Below are 17,402 nucleotides of genomic sequence, written 5' to 3'. Positions count from 1 at the left end.
GAGAGGCATGGAGGTGAAGATTATCACAGTGCCAGAACACCAATTGGACTAAGAGTATACTTCGTATATTTAATTGATTTATTACTTTAATTTGATTATTGTATAAATATAACTATAGAGATACATAGCGATACATAGCAGTTGCGGTACATATCGGTAGACCTGGAAAACTGGTCGTTTGGATTGGATTTGGGTAGGGTCATTTCGGGTTATTTTTTCTCGGGTCGGTTTCGGGTATGGATCGGGTCAATTTCAGATTTCGGGTTACTTCGGTTTTTTATAGTCGGCCGGTTCTGGTTCGTGTCAAAATTCCGGGTCAATATCGGATCGGACCGTATCAGATCGGTTCATATCGGATCGGGTTTTTCGGGTTATATCGGGTTTTTCGGGTTATATCGAGTTTTTCGGGTTGGATTAGATTTTAGGGGTTTCGAGTTTTGATCAACTTATTTATCTTTTGTTTTGGTGGTCATACACTATTATTGTTTATTTATAATATTATTATTATTACAAAAAAAGTTAAAGGTTTAGACTTAACTACTTAAGCGTTACGGTTTGAAATTTAATGGTTTATGGTATGAGAGTTATAGTAAACACTAATTTAAAGGTTACATTTTCAAATTTTTACAAGTGATAAAGTAGGCGATTTTAGTCCTAATTCTACTATTAATTTGCGGTCGAGAAAATGAGAATTGAGACATGTACAAATATAATACTCCCTAATAAATTATCATGATTTAGTAAAGTAAGTACTTAACTAGTATAGAGACCAAACACTAGGATTACTTCAAGGAAAAAATGTCGTTATAAATGAAATTTATGGTTGCTATTTGATTCTTTTTATTAAGTCGCTTTATTGTATTGCCATTTATCTTCTTTTATGTAATGAAATGAGGACATGTAATGTGATATACTTAGATAGCCCCCAATTTCAGATCGCATATATTTGTACCAATATCTTTCGTTGGTACTATTTGAAGATTTTCGGTACAGTCTTAGCGTACGATTACCTCCCACTTCGACTGTATATGGATGAAATGAATGAGATTCTATGGTTATATAATTCCATAATATTATACAATACACACGGATTTTGTGCATTTATATATTGATATCCAGTTATTGTGTAATAATAATAATAATAATAATAATAATAATAATAATAATAATAATAATAATAATAAAGTAAATAATTATATTAAGAAAAGCTAAAAAAATCTTATATTATATTTAAATTAATTGGTAAATTTGAGTTGCTCTTCGGTTTAGATCGGTTTTAGATTTTCGGTTCGGTTCAGTTCGGGTTGATGTAAAATTTACAGTTATTTTCGGTTCGGGTTAATTCGATTTCGGGTGAAGATCGGTTCGGGTACTTCGGTTCGGGTCGTTCGGGTATCGGGTCATTTCAGGTCAAATCACTTACGGGTCGGTTTCGGTTTCGGGTCGGGTCTATTCGGTTTTCTGGTGAATTTCGGGTCGTCGTTTCGGATCAATTTCGGATTACAGATCGGATTAATCGGGTTGATTTTTCGGGTCCGGGTCAATTTTGTCAGGTCTACATATCGGTACACGCCATTTACTTTAAACTCATTCTATTTTTACATTCTTAATTTTGTTCTCTTCAACAAAAATTAACACCCCTTTTGCTTTCATCATATTAACAGTTTGGGGAATCTTTCCTTTTTTCTGATTTCCTAATTTAATTAGGAAAGTAGCATTAAATTTTCCTATTTAATAAAAAGAAATCTACAACCCTTTATAAAATCCATTAGGGACACACAAGACGGAGAAAATTCATTGTTTAGTTTTCCTCTTCTACCAGGTAAGTCGTAATGAATTGATTGATTAATTGGTTGTTTAATTCTTCTGATTAATTGGTCGCTAATAACTTCTGAGTTGATTGATTTGTTGTTTGCTTAATTCTTTTGATTAATTGGTCGCTAATATCTTCTGAGTTGATTGACTTGTTGTTTGCTTAATTCTTCTGATTAATTGGTCGCTAATAACTTCCGAGTTGATTGATATGTTGTTTGCTTAATTCTTCTGATTAATTGGTCGCTAATAACTTCTGATTTGATTGATTTGTTGTTTGCTGATCTTATTGCACTGAATTTCCGTTGTCGATATTTGGTAGATTCAAAGCTTTGCTTATTTCTTATTTAAATTTCAATTTGAATTTAATGCAGAAGCTCTCGGGGCGGTTGTTAACTGAATAATTCTGGGAATTAAGCTGTGATAATATTTATAGATTCACTCAATGGATTTGAGATTGAAACCATTTACTACTAGTACTAGTACTAGTACGAAGAGGTTGAAACCATGTGTAGACGATAATCCAGTAGTAGAAGATAGGCTCACCAGTTTACCTGATGAATTGTTAATTCGGATACTTAGTTTGGTTCCTACCAAGGATGCTGCTGCTACTTGCGTCTTGTCTAAGAAGACATGGCCTGTTTTCCGTCATATGATTAGCCTGGAGTTTGATGATTCACCTATATCCCATTGTTTGAGACATCCTTATGCAGTTGAACGTTTCCCCAGTTTTGTCAACTTTGTGGATAATGTCCTCCAATCATACCAGTCTCAGTACCTCACCAGGTTTTGTCTTCGTATGGGCAAGGACTTTCGAACTAGGTACTTCGGAGGTTGTGAACCAGCTATGCGCAGATGTGAGAAATGTTGTTTGCCTGACTTGAATCCCACACAAATTAATGCATGGATCTCTTTTCCATTTACTGCTCCTAGTTGTGGTGGTGTAACTTTAAGGGAGCTTGAGCTCTGCATTAACGTCAGGGAACCCGGTCATAGTCAGCTTCCCCCGGAAATCTTTACTTGTCAAACATTGGAGGTATTGAAGCTTGATGTTAACCTTGGTCTTGACCTAGCTTACACCATGCCATCTTTTCATCTTCCAAACTTGAAGTTACTGGACCTCCGTCTATCTTTCATCTCAGAAGAAAGCTTTGTGTCGAGGCTGGTTTCAAGCTGCCCTTTGCTCCAAGACCTCACTGTCATAGCCTGGTTTAACCATATCCATTCCATGACTATCTCTTCAACTTCTCTCAAGAGATTGTGTTTAGACATCTATATGCTCGAGAACGAATTTGATAACACTGATTTTGTGCGTATTCATACTCCTAATTTGGAGTATTTTAAGTACAGTGATAATTTAGCATTACACTACTCAATCCCAAACATGGATCGTCTTGTCAAAGCAGATATCTTAATGGGATCCAACTTGCAAATGGGAACACTTGAGGAATCTACTAAGCAAGTGCTTAACTTTATCAAACCCTTGTCTAATGTTCAACATTTATATCTGTTCGGCTGCTGCACAGGGGTTTGTGTTTCTAATTCTGGTCAATTAAGTATCATTGTTTTATACACTAGTATATAATATATTGTTAACCTTTCGCATGTTTTTGGTTCAAGGAACTAAACGTTCCAGGAGTAGAGGATCAACTTCCCGTGTTTCACAATTTGAAGTATCTCAAGTTGGATTATGTTGGATACACCTATTGGGATAAAGTGCTGTTGGCCTTCCTTAATCGTTCACCTGTCTTAGAAACGCTTGTTTTTCCATCGGTTTGCTTTCTTCATCTCTTAATTATGTGAATTTTGGCAGGCATTAGGCATTAGGCATTAGGCATTAGGCATTAGGCATTAGGCAATAGGCAATAGGCAATAGGCAATGGTGTGTGACTTTGATATGTTGCTGTTTAATTACTTTGTAGGGTATATCTGATGCCTGTGTGGACCAACACGGGTGTGTATCGGTAGTGGAAGATGATTTGGAAGCAGCGAGGATGGAACGAAAATTCTGCAGAAAAACTCTAGCAACTATTCCATGCTGTTGCAGGTCTTATCTGAAAACAATTGTGATATATTCTTACTTTGGTGGTATCAAACGGGAAATATATTTGATCAAGTTTTTGCTGAGACATGCACTAGTTTTGGAGGAATTAATCGTAATTCGAAATGTTCGGTATTCGAGAAGAGATCCTAAGAGACTGGAGAGCAAGTTGCAAAATTTACCAAGAGCCTCACCCAACTGTTTAATTCAAGTGCAGTGATCGATATTATGAAACAATGTTGATTAGTTTTTGTATTATTATATTATATTATTATAAATTTATGAGATCTTATTTATCACATCAATTTCATTTTCTAAACATGTAAGGAAATTAATGACAAACTTGGGCTAGTTTCTATTACTTTTGGTCTTTTTGAACCTATATTTAGAAATTATGTATCTCGTCCATTAAATCAGGTTTCATAGTTTTTGGAGAATATTGAGGTCTTACATACTAACATGCACTTTAAAATTTCATGACCACTTGAACACGATAATAATGAAAAATAAAAAATTATCATACAACATACCAAGTATAAAAATAAAATCCAAAACAGAATACTAAAGCATCAGAATAGCAATCAATTGTCCCATTCCTATTTCATACAAGTAACAAACAAATACAAGTAGTATTGCAAACAACAACAAAATTTCACATCCTTCGTGAGTTAAACAAGACTAATCACCGCTACCATCTGTCCATCCATCGGCGGAAACAGAGGGGACTGGTGGGGGCAGTCGCCCCTAAAGATAAAAAAGAAAAGGCAATTTTTGTGTGAGACTGTTTCACAGAAACGTTTAACAAAGACCGTTTTGATGGCAGTTTTGCTGACTTGCCGGCGTGGGTGTGCTTACGTCATTTTTTAAATTAAAAAATCCTATCTTTTAGTACCAACTAAACTAGTGTACAACAACAATAACAACAATGGCACACCACAAAACACCACACATTAAGCATCAAAGACTTAAACTACACCACACCAAGAAACACCAGCTCCAACCTCCATCATGAAAGAACTTTTCTCTCAAGGCTTTCTTAAAGGATTCTTAACCAAAATTAGGCAAAGCTCTTAAAGCAACCTCACTCGTTTGCCACCACAAATCAGCTTTATCCTAAGGTCGTACACATCATTATTTACCCTAAGATTTTCAAGACAACTCACAGTGTTGAAAAACTTATCGAATTTCCTTAACTAGTTTTCCAGAATACTGGGGTCTGATTCCCTTTGGTATAACAACAAATTACTCTGAGGGCTATCTTAAACATCTTCCCAACAAGGTCAGTATGCAGAACATTTCTATTCTCTGCTAAGGTTTGGGCAACCAAGGCTAATTGCTTAACAACTTCATCCGTACCATTATCGTTGGCCATTTCCCTCATTCTAGATGAAACAAAACTTAACTTTAATGATTGGGTTTGACACTGACAAAACTTAACTTACTGACCAACAAACCAAATCAATTCACTTTAATAGAATCAAGTTACACGTACAAAAGTTCGAAAATATAAGGAAAAAGGGGCGAAAATTCGGCCACCTCTCCTCCTTGTTCGAAAGTAATATAGCTAAGTGGGTATTTAGATTAACCATGATTCACTTAAATAAATCATTCGAGAAATGAAAATAAACTAGTTAGTGCCCCGGGCGATATCCCGGATAGTAGAAAAATGGATTAATTAGATTATTATATAACTCGTTTTGAGTCCAATTTAATTTGTTACATTACAATATATCTTGCTTTAATTTGAGTATGTTTTAATAAATTTTAACATGTAAGGGTTACTAACTCGTAAAAGTAATGACTAATTAGTAATGTGATCGAGACTATTAATAAATGATTCAGATCATTTTTCCCATTATATTGACTCAATATAATTGTGCACGTACAAGAAACAACAAAATGAATTGTGGCGTAGTGGTTAAAATATGTCTCTAACAAATGAGAGGTCGTAGGTACGAAATCTATAACTAACATTTTTTCGTGATCAAGAAAATTATATGAGATGCATGACATGTCAATGACGACGATGCGGCATGTCATCGATAATAGGAAGCGACATGTGGCAAGATGGACTTAGATTGAAATGCTTGGTAACTAAAGAAAAATGATATTAATAATGCCTTTATTGATATGGCTTGAAGGTTCTACATTCTCAAAATAAATTACTCCGTAATAATTTGTTCAATGAATAAACCATAAATGTAGCTTTGCTACTTATTGTTTCCTACTAATTACTAAATAATGAAAGTAAATGCTAAACTTCATTATTTTTTGTTGTCCTAACAATCGGTGAGTGGATGATGTGGCGTAAAGAGAAGAGTATTACGTGGCACATATACATTTTTTACAACGCTTTTTAATAGATTAGTATAGATGTTAATTAGTTGTATTATTATATTATATATTTATTACTCCCTATGTCCCTTAATACTCGCACCGTTTTGACTGGACACGCTTGACAATGCAGAACTTTGATCAACAATATCTTTAACCACATATTATTAAAATTTATGAAAATATTAATACTTTGAAAATATATATTAAGATGATGCCAAAAATATATTATACACTAACATTTATTTTCATATACTAGAAATAAAATAGGGTGAAATTATGTGAATAATGCAAAAAGTTAAAACGTTGCAAGTATTAAGGGACAAAGGAAGTATAAATTAACAATGAATTGAGACGGTGGCAACTTGACATCCTTGATTAAGGGAAAGTGAAGGAAAATAAATTTACTCTTGAGAGAAAGGTTTGAGTGTTACATAACTTTTTTCAAGTCTACTTTGGAAAGTTTTTGTTATAACGGATGTAAAGAAAGATTAAATATCGTAAATAAAGAACGTAACGCAGAGATTTAACGTGGTTCACTAACAATGTGTTAGCTACGTCCACAGGCAGAGGGGAGGAAAGTTTTATTGATCTTAAGGAGTATTTTCCTTCATTTTAAAATAAATTAATAGTCGGGTTTTATTGGTTAGGTATCGTTCAAACTCGACTATTTCCTTCTATCACTCTTTAAAACATAGAAGTAAATCTTAAGTTTACTTGAAAAGTAATAGAATCGCAAAAACGATTTCCAATTAATACCATGAAACGACTACAACTCTTCGTATATTCTAATTTAGTACGAGCCTTCCTTCATAAATATTCTAATTCCTCATATCAAATTATCTACATCGAACATTAATTCTAATAATTTAAAACAGAGAAATAACAAATAAACTGAAACTCGTCACACAAATCTTCAATGCATAACTATGTTCATAACTCATATTTTTAGATTCATCTCTTGACAATTTATAACATGTAGATACAAGAAAGAATAAACTAGCGTTTTATTTTCAAGCGTGAACTTGATGTCATACAAATACATCATGCTGACAAAAAAAAACGTAACAGAGATCGGTGCTGGTTTCAAAGTTGGTGGAAATCCTGGGTGGCAGGCGTCGACTCGACGTCGGTAGCCATTTCGGTGATCTCGGATCTCGTACCGGATTGAGTTGACTGTGGTTAGTGCTATCCTCAAATCGGATCCCGTGAAAATATTTTGCAATAAATTCATTTGTGAAATGAAAGTTTTACAAGCAACAATTACATAAAATTATTTACGTATACCAAAAAATAGTCAATTACATTAATTCATTTTTAAAGAAACAATTTTACATAAAAATGTTTACGGTGTACAAATAATGAATAAAATGATTTTTTTGGTTGAAAGGGAGTAATTTAATATGCAATATTAAATTAGCCAAGTTGTTTTGATAAAAAAATTCAACCTATTTAAAAGTTGGAATTATGAGTTTTTGATGAAAAAAATATAATTAATTATTTATAAGTTGAATTAATATTTTAAAAGGTGTTCACGTTTAATATTTCAATTCGGGCCTCCTAAATTTCAAGAACAACCATATTAGTTAAACATATACTTCGTGTTTTGTTTATATTTCGTAGGAAAATACTTTTTTGATATTCTAAATATACATTTGAATAGTTTAAGTCATTTTCTACGGATTATAAATAAAATGATAAAAAAAAGTCAATCAATCAATTGTCTTGCAAATGTATATACATAAATATTTCAATAATTTTAATTAAATAAAAAACAAATAATAAATAACTACGATAGCATTAACTATTAGAATTTAGGTCATGCAATGCACGGATTCTATTTAATTGTTAAGTTAAAATAAAACTCATATTACAACTACTATATTTTATATATTACATTAGATTAGTGTTTGATTTTGATTTTGAATAATTTAATTTTATATTTATTTTTTCATTATTAGACTATTTGATCTTGAATGGAGTTGTATACATTAGGGTTTTGGATCCTCTAGAGTTCTAAAATAACTCTACAAGGTAGAGTTTGAGCAATATCGACCATTAGATGAAAAAGCAATGGCTTATATATTATCTTTTCAAAATCCCCCTTCTTTTTTCTCATTAATATCCACCTACTGATTTTTCCTTCTCAGTAATTGATTAATTAAAGTATCTATATATATGGCACCTAATTATTTATTTACGTGGTAATCGACTTCTCTAATTCCAAAATAATTTAGAACTATTATTTTTCATTGGCCGAAACATATGGTACATCATAGTAAAAATTAGCTTAAAATGTTTAAAAGTTACCCCTGTATAATGAAACATTAATCTATTTTTTGGTAATAAAAAAATTCTCTTTAATAAAAAAAACCACCCTTTAAAATCTCTAACAATGTATAAAGTTAATTATGTAACCCTTTAACATGTTTATCCATTACAAAAAAAATTATAATGTACTCTCTCCATTCCATAATGATGTTCAAATTTCTTTTCACGTTGATTGTTATTGAAAGCATGTATATAAACTGAGAATGAGCGCAAAATACGCTTGAAATTGAAACTCACATTGAGCCATGTTGTATAACTTAATTTAAACTTATTTGAACTAATTTTTATGATTTTTTTTCTTACGATTAGTTTTTTATCAACATTTATCATGTCGTATTATTTACATATCAAAAATCAATTTTTTTAAGTTGGAAATTATTTTTGACAAATTGAATTAAAAATATTTTTAAAAGAGGTTACGTACAAAGCTATTTAAATATATCAAGTCATAGAAAGAATGCCAAACTTTATAAAACTAAGCTTAAGGGGGGAAGCAAAGGTTAACATGTAAAGCCATGTATATAAAGTTTAACAGTAGTTATAGAATTTTATTAAAGTAAATACTCCACACAAGAACTTGAATAATTGTAAATTGAAGTATAGTATTTTGATTAAAAAATAAATTAACTTAGTCTTTGTCCTGTTCACCTTCTTTTCACGTGTTTCATTAAAAAAATAAGTTTAGATAATTGAGTTCAGGAAAAAAAATTATGGGTCGTTCGCTCCATGTAATCTTCACAAACATTACAAAAATGTCAAAATATTATATTAGTGATGGATTTTGGATAAAATTTTATTTTAGATTAGTGTTTGATTTTGGATTGAATTTTATTTTAGATTTTTTTTTAATCATTAGAGTATTTGATTTTGGATGGAGTTGTATATATTATTAATTAATTAAAAATATTTACGTGACACCTAAATATTTATCCAAGTGACACTCGGCTTTTTTTGATACAAAAATAAATTAGAAATCTTATTTTATTTTTTTATTGGCCGAAATCATTAGATTTCATACGTGACGCTCTAATAATTATACAAATGTGTCTCCTTTATTTATATACTCCGTACATTAGACTTTTTGTAATTGTCTATTGGTTAATTGTTCACCCTCGGCAAAGTAGAAAATTTGACCACTTTTAACGTACACCAGATAAACATTTTCTCCTTGCTTTCACAAACCACTTTCATGTGAAGTCAGGTTATGCTTTCATGTGTGATTCGCGCGCAGGGAAAACACCTATCCCTGGATACTTCGCAATCCCCAACGAATTTCTTTAAAATCTTGTAAGGGGTTTAAATCCCGAAAAAATGGAAACCTTTCCATTGGAAGTGTTTCTTGAGTGGACTAGCAATTTGCACTAATATCCTGGATCGTGAAATACATATCGAAGTTACGTGCACACATTGTGGTTTAAAGGAGGAAGATCTACAACGTGTGTTTTGTTTGTGTCTCTTAGCGCAACAGGTTTGGATGAGTGAATATTTAAGCATTCACTCTAATTATGATGAGAATCTTTCCTTTCAATAATGGATTCTCTATTATATCATGTTATTTATCAGCTCGGATGGGAATAATGGTCAGAGAGTGCTATATTTTATTTATCTTTATGGTCGGGCTCTTTCGATTACTCGGAATAATAGAGTGTTCTGGAATCAGATATGAAGTTTTGACATTGTGGTCACCCATATTCAGGAGGATTTTGCAGCAGCTGGGGACCCTTTTAAAGTTTAGACAACGACATTGTTTGATTTTCGGTCTTACTGATGTAATCCCTATGCAGCCTCCGGGGTTTTAATTGGAAGGTTGAAATAGGGTGACAAGCGGATGGCCATACCCCTTTTCATTTACAGGTTGATGCAACCTGGAATAAAGACTATCACCATATTGGAACAAGGTGGTCGATACAATAGCTCATTCTGGATCCTGTGCTTGGGGCATGTCACATTCTGCGGCATATGCTGAAGCCACCGCGTGCCACCGTGAGTCTTGCTCGATTGACTCGGTCTTAATTTTAACAGACTCTTATATCCTTATCTCGTCCTTACAAAAGTATCAAACACTGGATATTCATCAACATTAGACGATTTACAAGATACGACAACTAGGTAGGTTTTTCTACAGGAGCATTATCTATAAGGTTAATTGAGAACATGTTCATAAGGCGGATGATCGTGTAAGGAGTGCAGTTCAAGAGGGGTATTTTCGGCCTACTTTTACTAGAAAGCCGGATTAGTTTGGTTAAATGAAAAAAGAAAACACAAACCACTTTCAGCAAAGAGTTTTAAGTGAGTAGTTTTATGCGGGCAAACCTATTTTCCGACCAACAAACACTTTTGTTAAAGATTGAACATTTAAAGTCTTGTTATATTTAGAAGATAAGTATAATTAGCCTATTTCCATTAGTATAATTATGCACATAATTTCAAGAATAAAAGTACTAAAATTAATTTGATTTTCCATTAAGGTTTGTTTGGTTCGACGAAAAATTTTCTCCGAAAACAAATTTTCCTTTTTCCTCTGTTTGTTAGGGTTGGTGGAAAACATTTTTCTAAAGTTTTGCAAGGGTGGAAACCATTTTTCCTTTGGAAAGAACGGTTACTCCAATACTATACATATTTGTTTTTGTCCTAGCTCCCATCTATCTTATCCTTTCTACTTCTGTTCTCTTTTTTCTCACTAGCTATTCTCGCAAGGGAAAAAAAAGGAAACTATTTTAGGAAACTATTTTACAATTGTGTTTTCTACAAAAAACTATTTTCCGTTGAAATAAAGGAGCATAGTCGTACAAATTTTGGCTAAAAACTGATATCATGGTAAAGATCTATCTATAGAGATAGCATCTATTAATTAAACATAAATTGCAACCTTAATATAATATGTAAAATTTGTTAAGGGTCAGAACTTCCCGTCAAAAAAAAAGGGTCAGAACTTAAGCACTCCTTACGTAAGCACATACGATTAGCATTGCGAGTATTAATTATCATGTTACGTAGAGTTGTATAATTGTATGTAATGACAATCGGTGGTTCTAATTCTTTAATGGAAACTTCATGTCATCTCCTTTCTCTGCCTCGTTAGTTTACTTGACCTATGTAGATTAATCTAAGTACGTATACCTCACTCTCCTGAGCCAAAATACTGTATTCCATATGCAAATTGCATGCCACTTTATTCTATTGGTTGATATTTGTAATCAGTCAACCAATTTTATTTTTATATCTAAAATGATATTAATATTAACCAATGCGAAAAATTAAATGACACACATGTAGCACATAGATTGTAGGGCAAAAGATTCGGATTCCGTATATTTTAGTACTTTACTCCTTGAGGAAAACTCGAATAAAATCTTAGAATGTTCCTCTTAAAAATGCTATGAACACTTTTCTTTGTTCATCATAACTTAACTTTCATGTCGGACTAGGGTGTTAGTAAAAATAGTGAATTTTGACCCCTTAGAAATGTAAGAGCCAGAAATTGATGGTGTTAAAATATTACCTACGTAGAACAATCTATTATTGTCTATAATTCACCAGTTACAATATTTTAATACGTTGTAATCATAACTTTTGTCATATTATCTTTAGATTGATGCTAATTTGTGAGTTAAGAGTATATTATCAAATTAGTTGTTGAATATCTGAGTTATGAAAGACGACTCTATTGCGTTTCGTAGTCATCTCGGCCATACTCTTGCCGATCTCATCTGTCCATATCTTAATTGTGTTTTGTGCCAACCTTTTTTCTAGGAAAGTTATATACTCCCTCCGTCCTGGAATACTCGACCCGGTTTGACCGGCACAGAGTTTAAGGGACTTGAATTGACTTATTTAATTTAATAGGTAGTAGATGATAGTGGGGTATTATTTTAATATAGTTAGTGGGAGGTGGGTTAAGAGGTGGGGTTGGGGGAGAGTAGGGGTTGAATTTTTAATTATTTTTTGTATGGAGTAGGGGTAGGTGGGTTAATAGGGGTGGAGTGAGAAATAATATAATATTGTTAGAATATTTCCATTTTTAGAAACAGGTCAAGTATTAAGGGACGGCCCGATAAGGAAAACAGGTCAAGTATTCCGGGACGGAGGGAGTACGAAGTATGAAGTACGGAGTATATAATATAATATAATATTCACGTATTTCGCTACCCCAAATTATAAAACTACGCCCTACGTATACAAAGTTGAGTTTTTGATAATTTTTTATGTTATTTGGGTGGAATCATGATATGAGTTATGCGAAAAGAATGTTTTACACAATTAAAACAAGGTTAATACGATGTGGATGTCAATTAGCTTAATTGGTAACACTACAAGAAATTGTACTATTAACAACGGGAAATTCCGTCGCTAAAGGTCAATAATTGTTGATTAACGACGGGATTTTCCGTCGCGAATCCGTCATAAAAGGGGGCCGTCGTTAATGGAAAATCCCGTCGTTAATCCGTCGTAAAAGACATTTACGACGGTTGTTCCCGTCTTTGTTGGGTTGTTATCCCCGTCGCAAAAGCCCTTTTGCGGGCTTTTGCGACGGGATTTTTACCCGTCGTTATTAGGTTGTCATAAAAGATACAAATTTTTGTAGTGTAAAATTTTGATGGGTGGTACTAGGGGTGGACATGAACATGATTGTTCGTGAACAACTCGGAATTGGATCGATAAAAGTTCAGCTCGAGCTCGATTCTTTTGTAAATGAATCAAGGTTGAGCTTAAATTTATGGTTCGATAACTAAACGAACCAAACTCTTACTTAATGAACCAAAATACTATTAATAATACTATTGTACATGTTGGTAGAATATGGTATATCGGTTTATCGAATCAAAGCTCGAAAAAGCTTGAAACTCGGTTGAACTCGAAGAATTCTTGTCAAGCCTCGCTCGATAAGGATTTTTAAGCGCGAGACAAGTTCGAGCTCGAGTTCGAACTCGGGAAAAATTAACCAAACCAATCCGTGCCATATTAGAATCCGGTTCTGTTCGGCTCGTGTCCACCCGTACTGAAGAACTGAGACCGAATCTCATCTACAACATTTGTCGCCTTGTCCTTTGTGGCTCTCTCTACACCAAAAAAACAAGGCTAATAAAATGACGTGCTACATAGTAAATTAGTACGTATTCTTCGTTTTATGGAGCCATTTCGTAATTTTAGGATATGGCGTTAAATCTCACTCTATATTAGTTAACTAGTTTTGAAGCCCGTGCGATGCACGGGTTTGTCAATTTTCGTACATCTTTGACTTATCATGTCGTCATTTATACATAGGTGTTTTTTATAAATTATGCCTATAATGAAAAGTTAAAAATAGGTCCCTATTCAAACTGGAGCATAAATATTTTCTTAAGATCGATTTAAAATATTACACTCATAGAAAAAATGAACTTATAAAATGATTAGTTCATGGGACAACTCTAGTAAGATTATTATTTCAACCAATCAAATTCATTGGGTCATTTAATTTCTCACATTTTTCCATTGCGGCATTAAATTTTTCTCATTTCCCAATATCAAAATGTTGATAAAAGTGAAAACATTATAAGTAAACGTAATTTATCTCGTTTAAATAAAAAAGTTGAGAAATTTTAATGCAAATTAATTATTCGTTAAAACGCGTGAAAAATAGCAAACGTAAAAAAAACAAAAAGAGACGGAGGGAATACTTTGTAGTTAAGAGTAATAAGAGTAATTACTGATATTCTTCTGATTTATTTGTTACTTCTGAAGTGAGATGTCATTGAAATCCTCTTTATATTAGGCGTCCACTTAAGCTCACACCTATTTCTTTCCTTGCTTAAAGAGACCTAGGCGAGTCAACACAACCATAATGTCCATAAATAAAAGACATCACCAAAAGGTCCAAAATTACTATGGCATTGGAAAAATTAACTACTGAACATTGCACTTTTCAGGCAAAACAAAAAAATGTATTCACATGTTTGTTGTAATCTCTTATCTTTTATCACATTCATAAGATAATAAAATATATTTATATGTTGAAATCTATCTCTTATCATGTTATCATATTAAGTGGTTTGTTGAAATCTGCCTCTTATCATATTAAGGGGTTTGAAGCTCATTTGTCTCCAACGAAAACTTTATTATCAGTTTCTAAATACGACAGGACTCGTTATTCATGTGATCTCAACAAAATCATTACATATATTTTGTATAAGTATATACTCTTTTTGTTGCTTCATTTTCGACGTAGTAGTTAGTTGATTGTTTTTTTTTTCTTTTTGAACTTTAAAGATAATAATTTATATTAACTATGCTACCTATCCATTCCAATTTATGATGATGATAATAATTATCATAACTCAAAATTATGATATAAATATTGATCCAAATATCAAAGGTTTAATGTAAATAAAACTCTATTACATGCTTGATAATTATCTCAAAATATAAATTAATCGTACTATTAATTTGACTATTCTATCTTTTTTTCTTGATTATTTTTCCTTTTTAAAATAAAAAACTTTAAGACTGAGTATAGCCTATTAATTATTTGACTCACTTTTCGTATTGGATTGTTTTGCCACGTAGATATTTTTAATGAACTAATTAATTATATATACAATTCCATTTAAAATTAAACACTATACTAATTAAAAATAAATCTAAAATTCAATTCAATTCAATTCAAAATAAAAAACTAATCTAATCTAATATATAAAATTTAACAATTGTAATAAAATTTTTATTTTAAATGAACAATTTAATAAACGACTAAAATCTAGATTTTACTAATACACGATTTAGGAGCGCGCATAATGTAAAAGTGATGAATTTTATGAAACGGAGGGAGAAGTATAATAGCATGGAGTAATTGTTTTAAACATCAAGCGTACATCGGTACATTCTTGTGTGTATCCATTAATTAATGAAGCTTTACGTACAATACAATTAGTGAATTAGGACATTTTTACAGAAGATTACAAATCAATCCCATTTACATTGAATCGTATTCATACGCTTCAAGTTGTACTTCTTAATCAAAATCTCATCAATCCTCCTAACCAGAATCCTCCTAACCAAGAAGCTCTCAACCAGAACATAACACCCCACATCGTGTAAAAGACACAAATCCTGACACAACCGCACGGGGTTCGCTTATATCATGGCTTTGGTACCATAAAAATACCATCTTCCTACGACAACAACATGAGGTGGTAGAGGATAAGGAGGAGGAGGAGGTAGAAGAAGAGATGTTGGGACAAACTCGTTAAGGCATAATGAAGTCATGGGTAATTTAAAGAAATAGAGGGATATATATACAAAAAGCTGGTAGAAATAGGATAAATTTTGTTGGAATCTAATCTTTATCATAAGCTAAAATATTTGTTAATATAATATATATATATATATGGCCGTAGGATTGGTGCTAACATTCCAACAATTTTGTTTGGTGCCAGGACTCTAACATAATATACGAAAAGGTAGACGTAGGATTTGGTGCCTAACATTCTAACGAAATTTAATTATGGCAGGGCTCTAATATATTATTTAATTTTATTTTTTGATAAACCTAAAATATTAGTGTGTGATGACATGAAAATCCTACGTGGACGCTCTAAATACTCTCCAAAAAACTCCCCTTTATTTATATATATTAGATTAGATTCTCGCTCCTTATCAAGTACGGAGTACATACATATTAGAAGCAAGTAGTGATTAAAACTAATTGCGAAGCTTGGTAGTAATACTAAGCTAGAAATTAAATAGCATAAAGTTAGACACACTTGAGTACTTGACTACTTGAGGGAAACGCAAAGGGCGCCCGTTCACGGCCTACGATGGCCAGATGCTTCCGCACAATAATGCTTACAATGAAAAACATAAAAGCTTATCATACTAGCTACCTACTACTAACGTCTGTCGTACCTTCTAAATAGAGTATATAATACTAGTAAATTGGATGAAGGGAAATTAGCCAAGTTTTATTTGTATTTTTAGGTAAAACTAGAGGAAATATTCTTAATTTAACGTAGTTGAATTAGCGACAAACATGTAGGGAAAAACCTAAAATGTTGTTTACATAAATGACCTCCTCAATACGTACAAAGTCAACAACATCATTTAAGGGAAAATGTACGGGAGGTAATAAATTCAAGGAAAAATTTCACTTCTTCTAAGGAAATCAACATTTCTCAAAGTTGATTTGCTGGGAAGAAGTGAAAATCTTCCTTAAGTTTATCATTTGTCAAAATACACTCAGGTGCACCGTATTGAGGATAATATCAAGGAGATTATATATCCTTGATTGTAGTAAGTGATGGATTATAATCAATCACAATATTTTATATTTGTATAGATATTATTATAGGATATCTTCTTATTTAGGAAATTATTGACTTTGTAATATTCTTAGACTTGTATAAATACTCCAACATTAACATCAATACAATCAAGCTTTCTCATAACTCTATCACACCGGACCTTAGATATACAATCAAGAGAAAAACGTATTAAAGAGTAGGCTAGATGAGATCCTAAAACAAGCAAATTATTGGGAGTAAAATAATGTTGCTAGTCATATATTGCTTCGATATATCGAAAACCAAGCACATGATATTGACTCATCAGCTAACATTAACCAATATTTTATAGCAGTGCCAGTAACAACAAATATAGCATTACGCAACACAAAATTGCATGTGTTTGCTACCACTAATTAAGTAATTAAGAAAGCTAACTTAAAGGCCCAATGACCTAGGCAGTTGACCTTTTTTAATACTTAATACTTTATGGGTCCCTTACAAATTTACAGGTTATCAATATAAATTTACTCATAAGTTTAGTGATGATGGTACACAATCATCTACTTAGAAGTCCTACATTTTAGCTAAGTTATTTTGAACCTGAATATAAATCATTCAACAAT

At 32.3% G+C, this 17,402-nt stretch overlaps 1 protein-coding gene across 1 annotated transcript; it reads left to right on the top strand.

The window, feature by feature from the left end:
* Nucleotides 1-1,624: 1,624 nt before the first annotated feature.
* LOC110804015 (F-box/LRR-repeat protein At4g14103-like) lies at nt 1,625-4,205 on the top strand. Its single transcript, XM_022009568.2, has 4 exons — nt 1,625-1,822; nt 2,187-3,340; nt 3,433-3,585; nt 3,735-4,205. Exons 2-4 carry the CDS (start codon nt 2,258-2,260, stop codon nt 4,071-4,073), a joined length of 1,575 nt encoding a protein of 524 aa, XP_021865260.2. The 5' UTR covers nt 1,625-1,822; nt 2,187-2,257; the 3' UTR covers nt 4,074-4,205.
* The last annotated feature ends 13,197 nt before the right edge of the window (nt 4,206-17,402 follow it).

The sequence above is a fragment of the Spinacia oleracea genome, chromosome 1 (genome assembly GCF_020520425.1).
Source record: "Spinacia oleracea cultivar Varoflay chromosome 1, BTI_SOV_V1, whole genome shotgun sequence".
NCBI classification, from domain to species: Eukaryota; Viridiplantae; Streptophyta; class Magnoliopsida; order Caryophyllales; family Amaranthaceae; genus Spinacia; species Spinacia oleracea.
The sequence above is the reverse complement of the archived record's forward strand: the minus strand, read 5'-3'. Positions and strand labels throughout refer to the sequence as shown.

Coding starts and splice junctions, on each gene's coding strand:
- LOC110804015 (XM_022009568.2), top strand. CDS start 2,258: ATGGATTTGAGATTGAAACCATTTACTACTAGTACTAGTACTAGTACG. Junction 3,341..3,432: donor TGTTCGGCTGCTGCACAGGG/GTTTGTGTTTCT, acceptor TTTTGGTTCAAG/GAACTAAACGTTCCAGGAGT. Junction 3,586..3,734: donor AAACGCTTGTTTTTCCATCG/GTTTGCTTTCTT, acceptor ATTACTTTGTAG/GGTATATCTGATGCCTGTGT.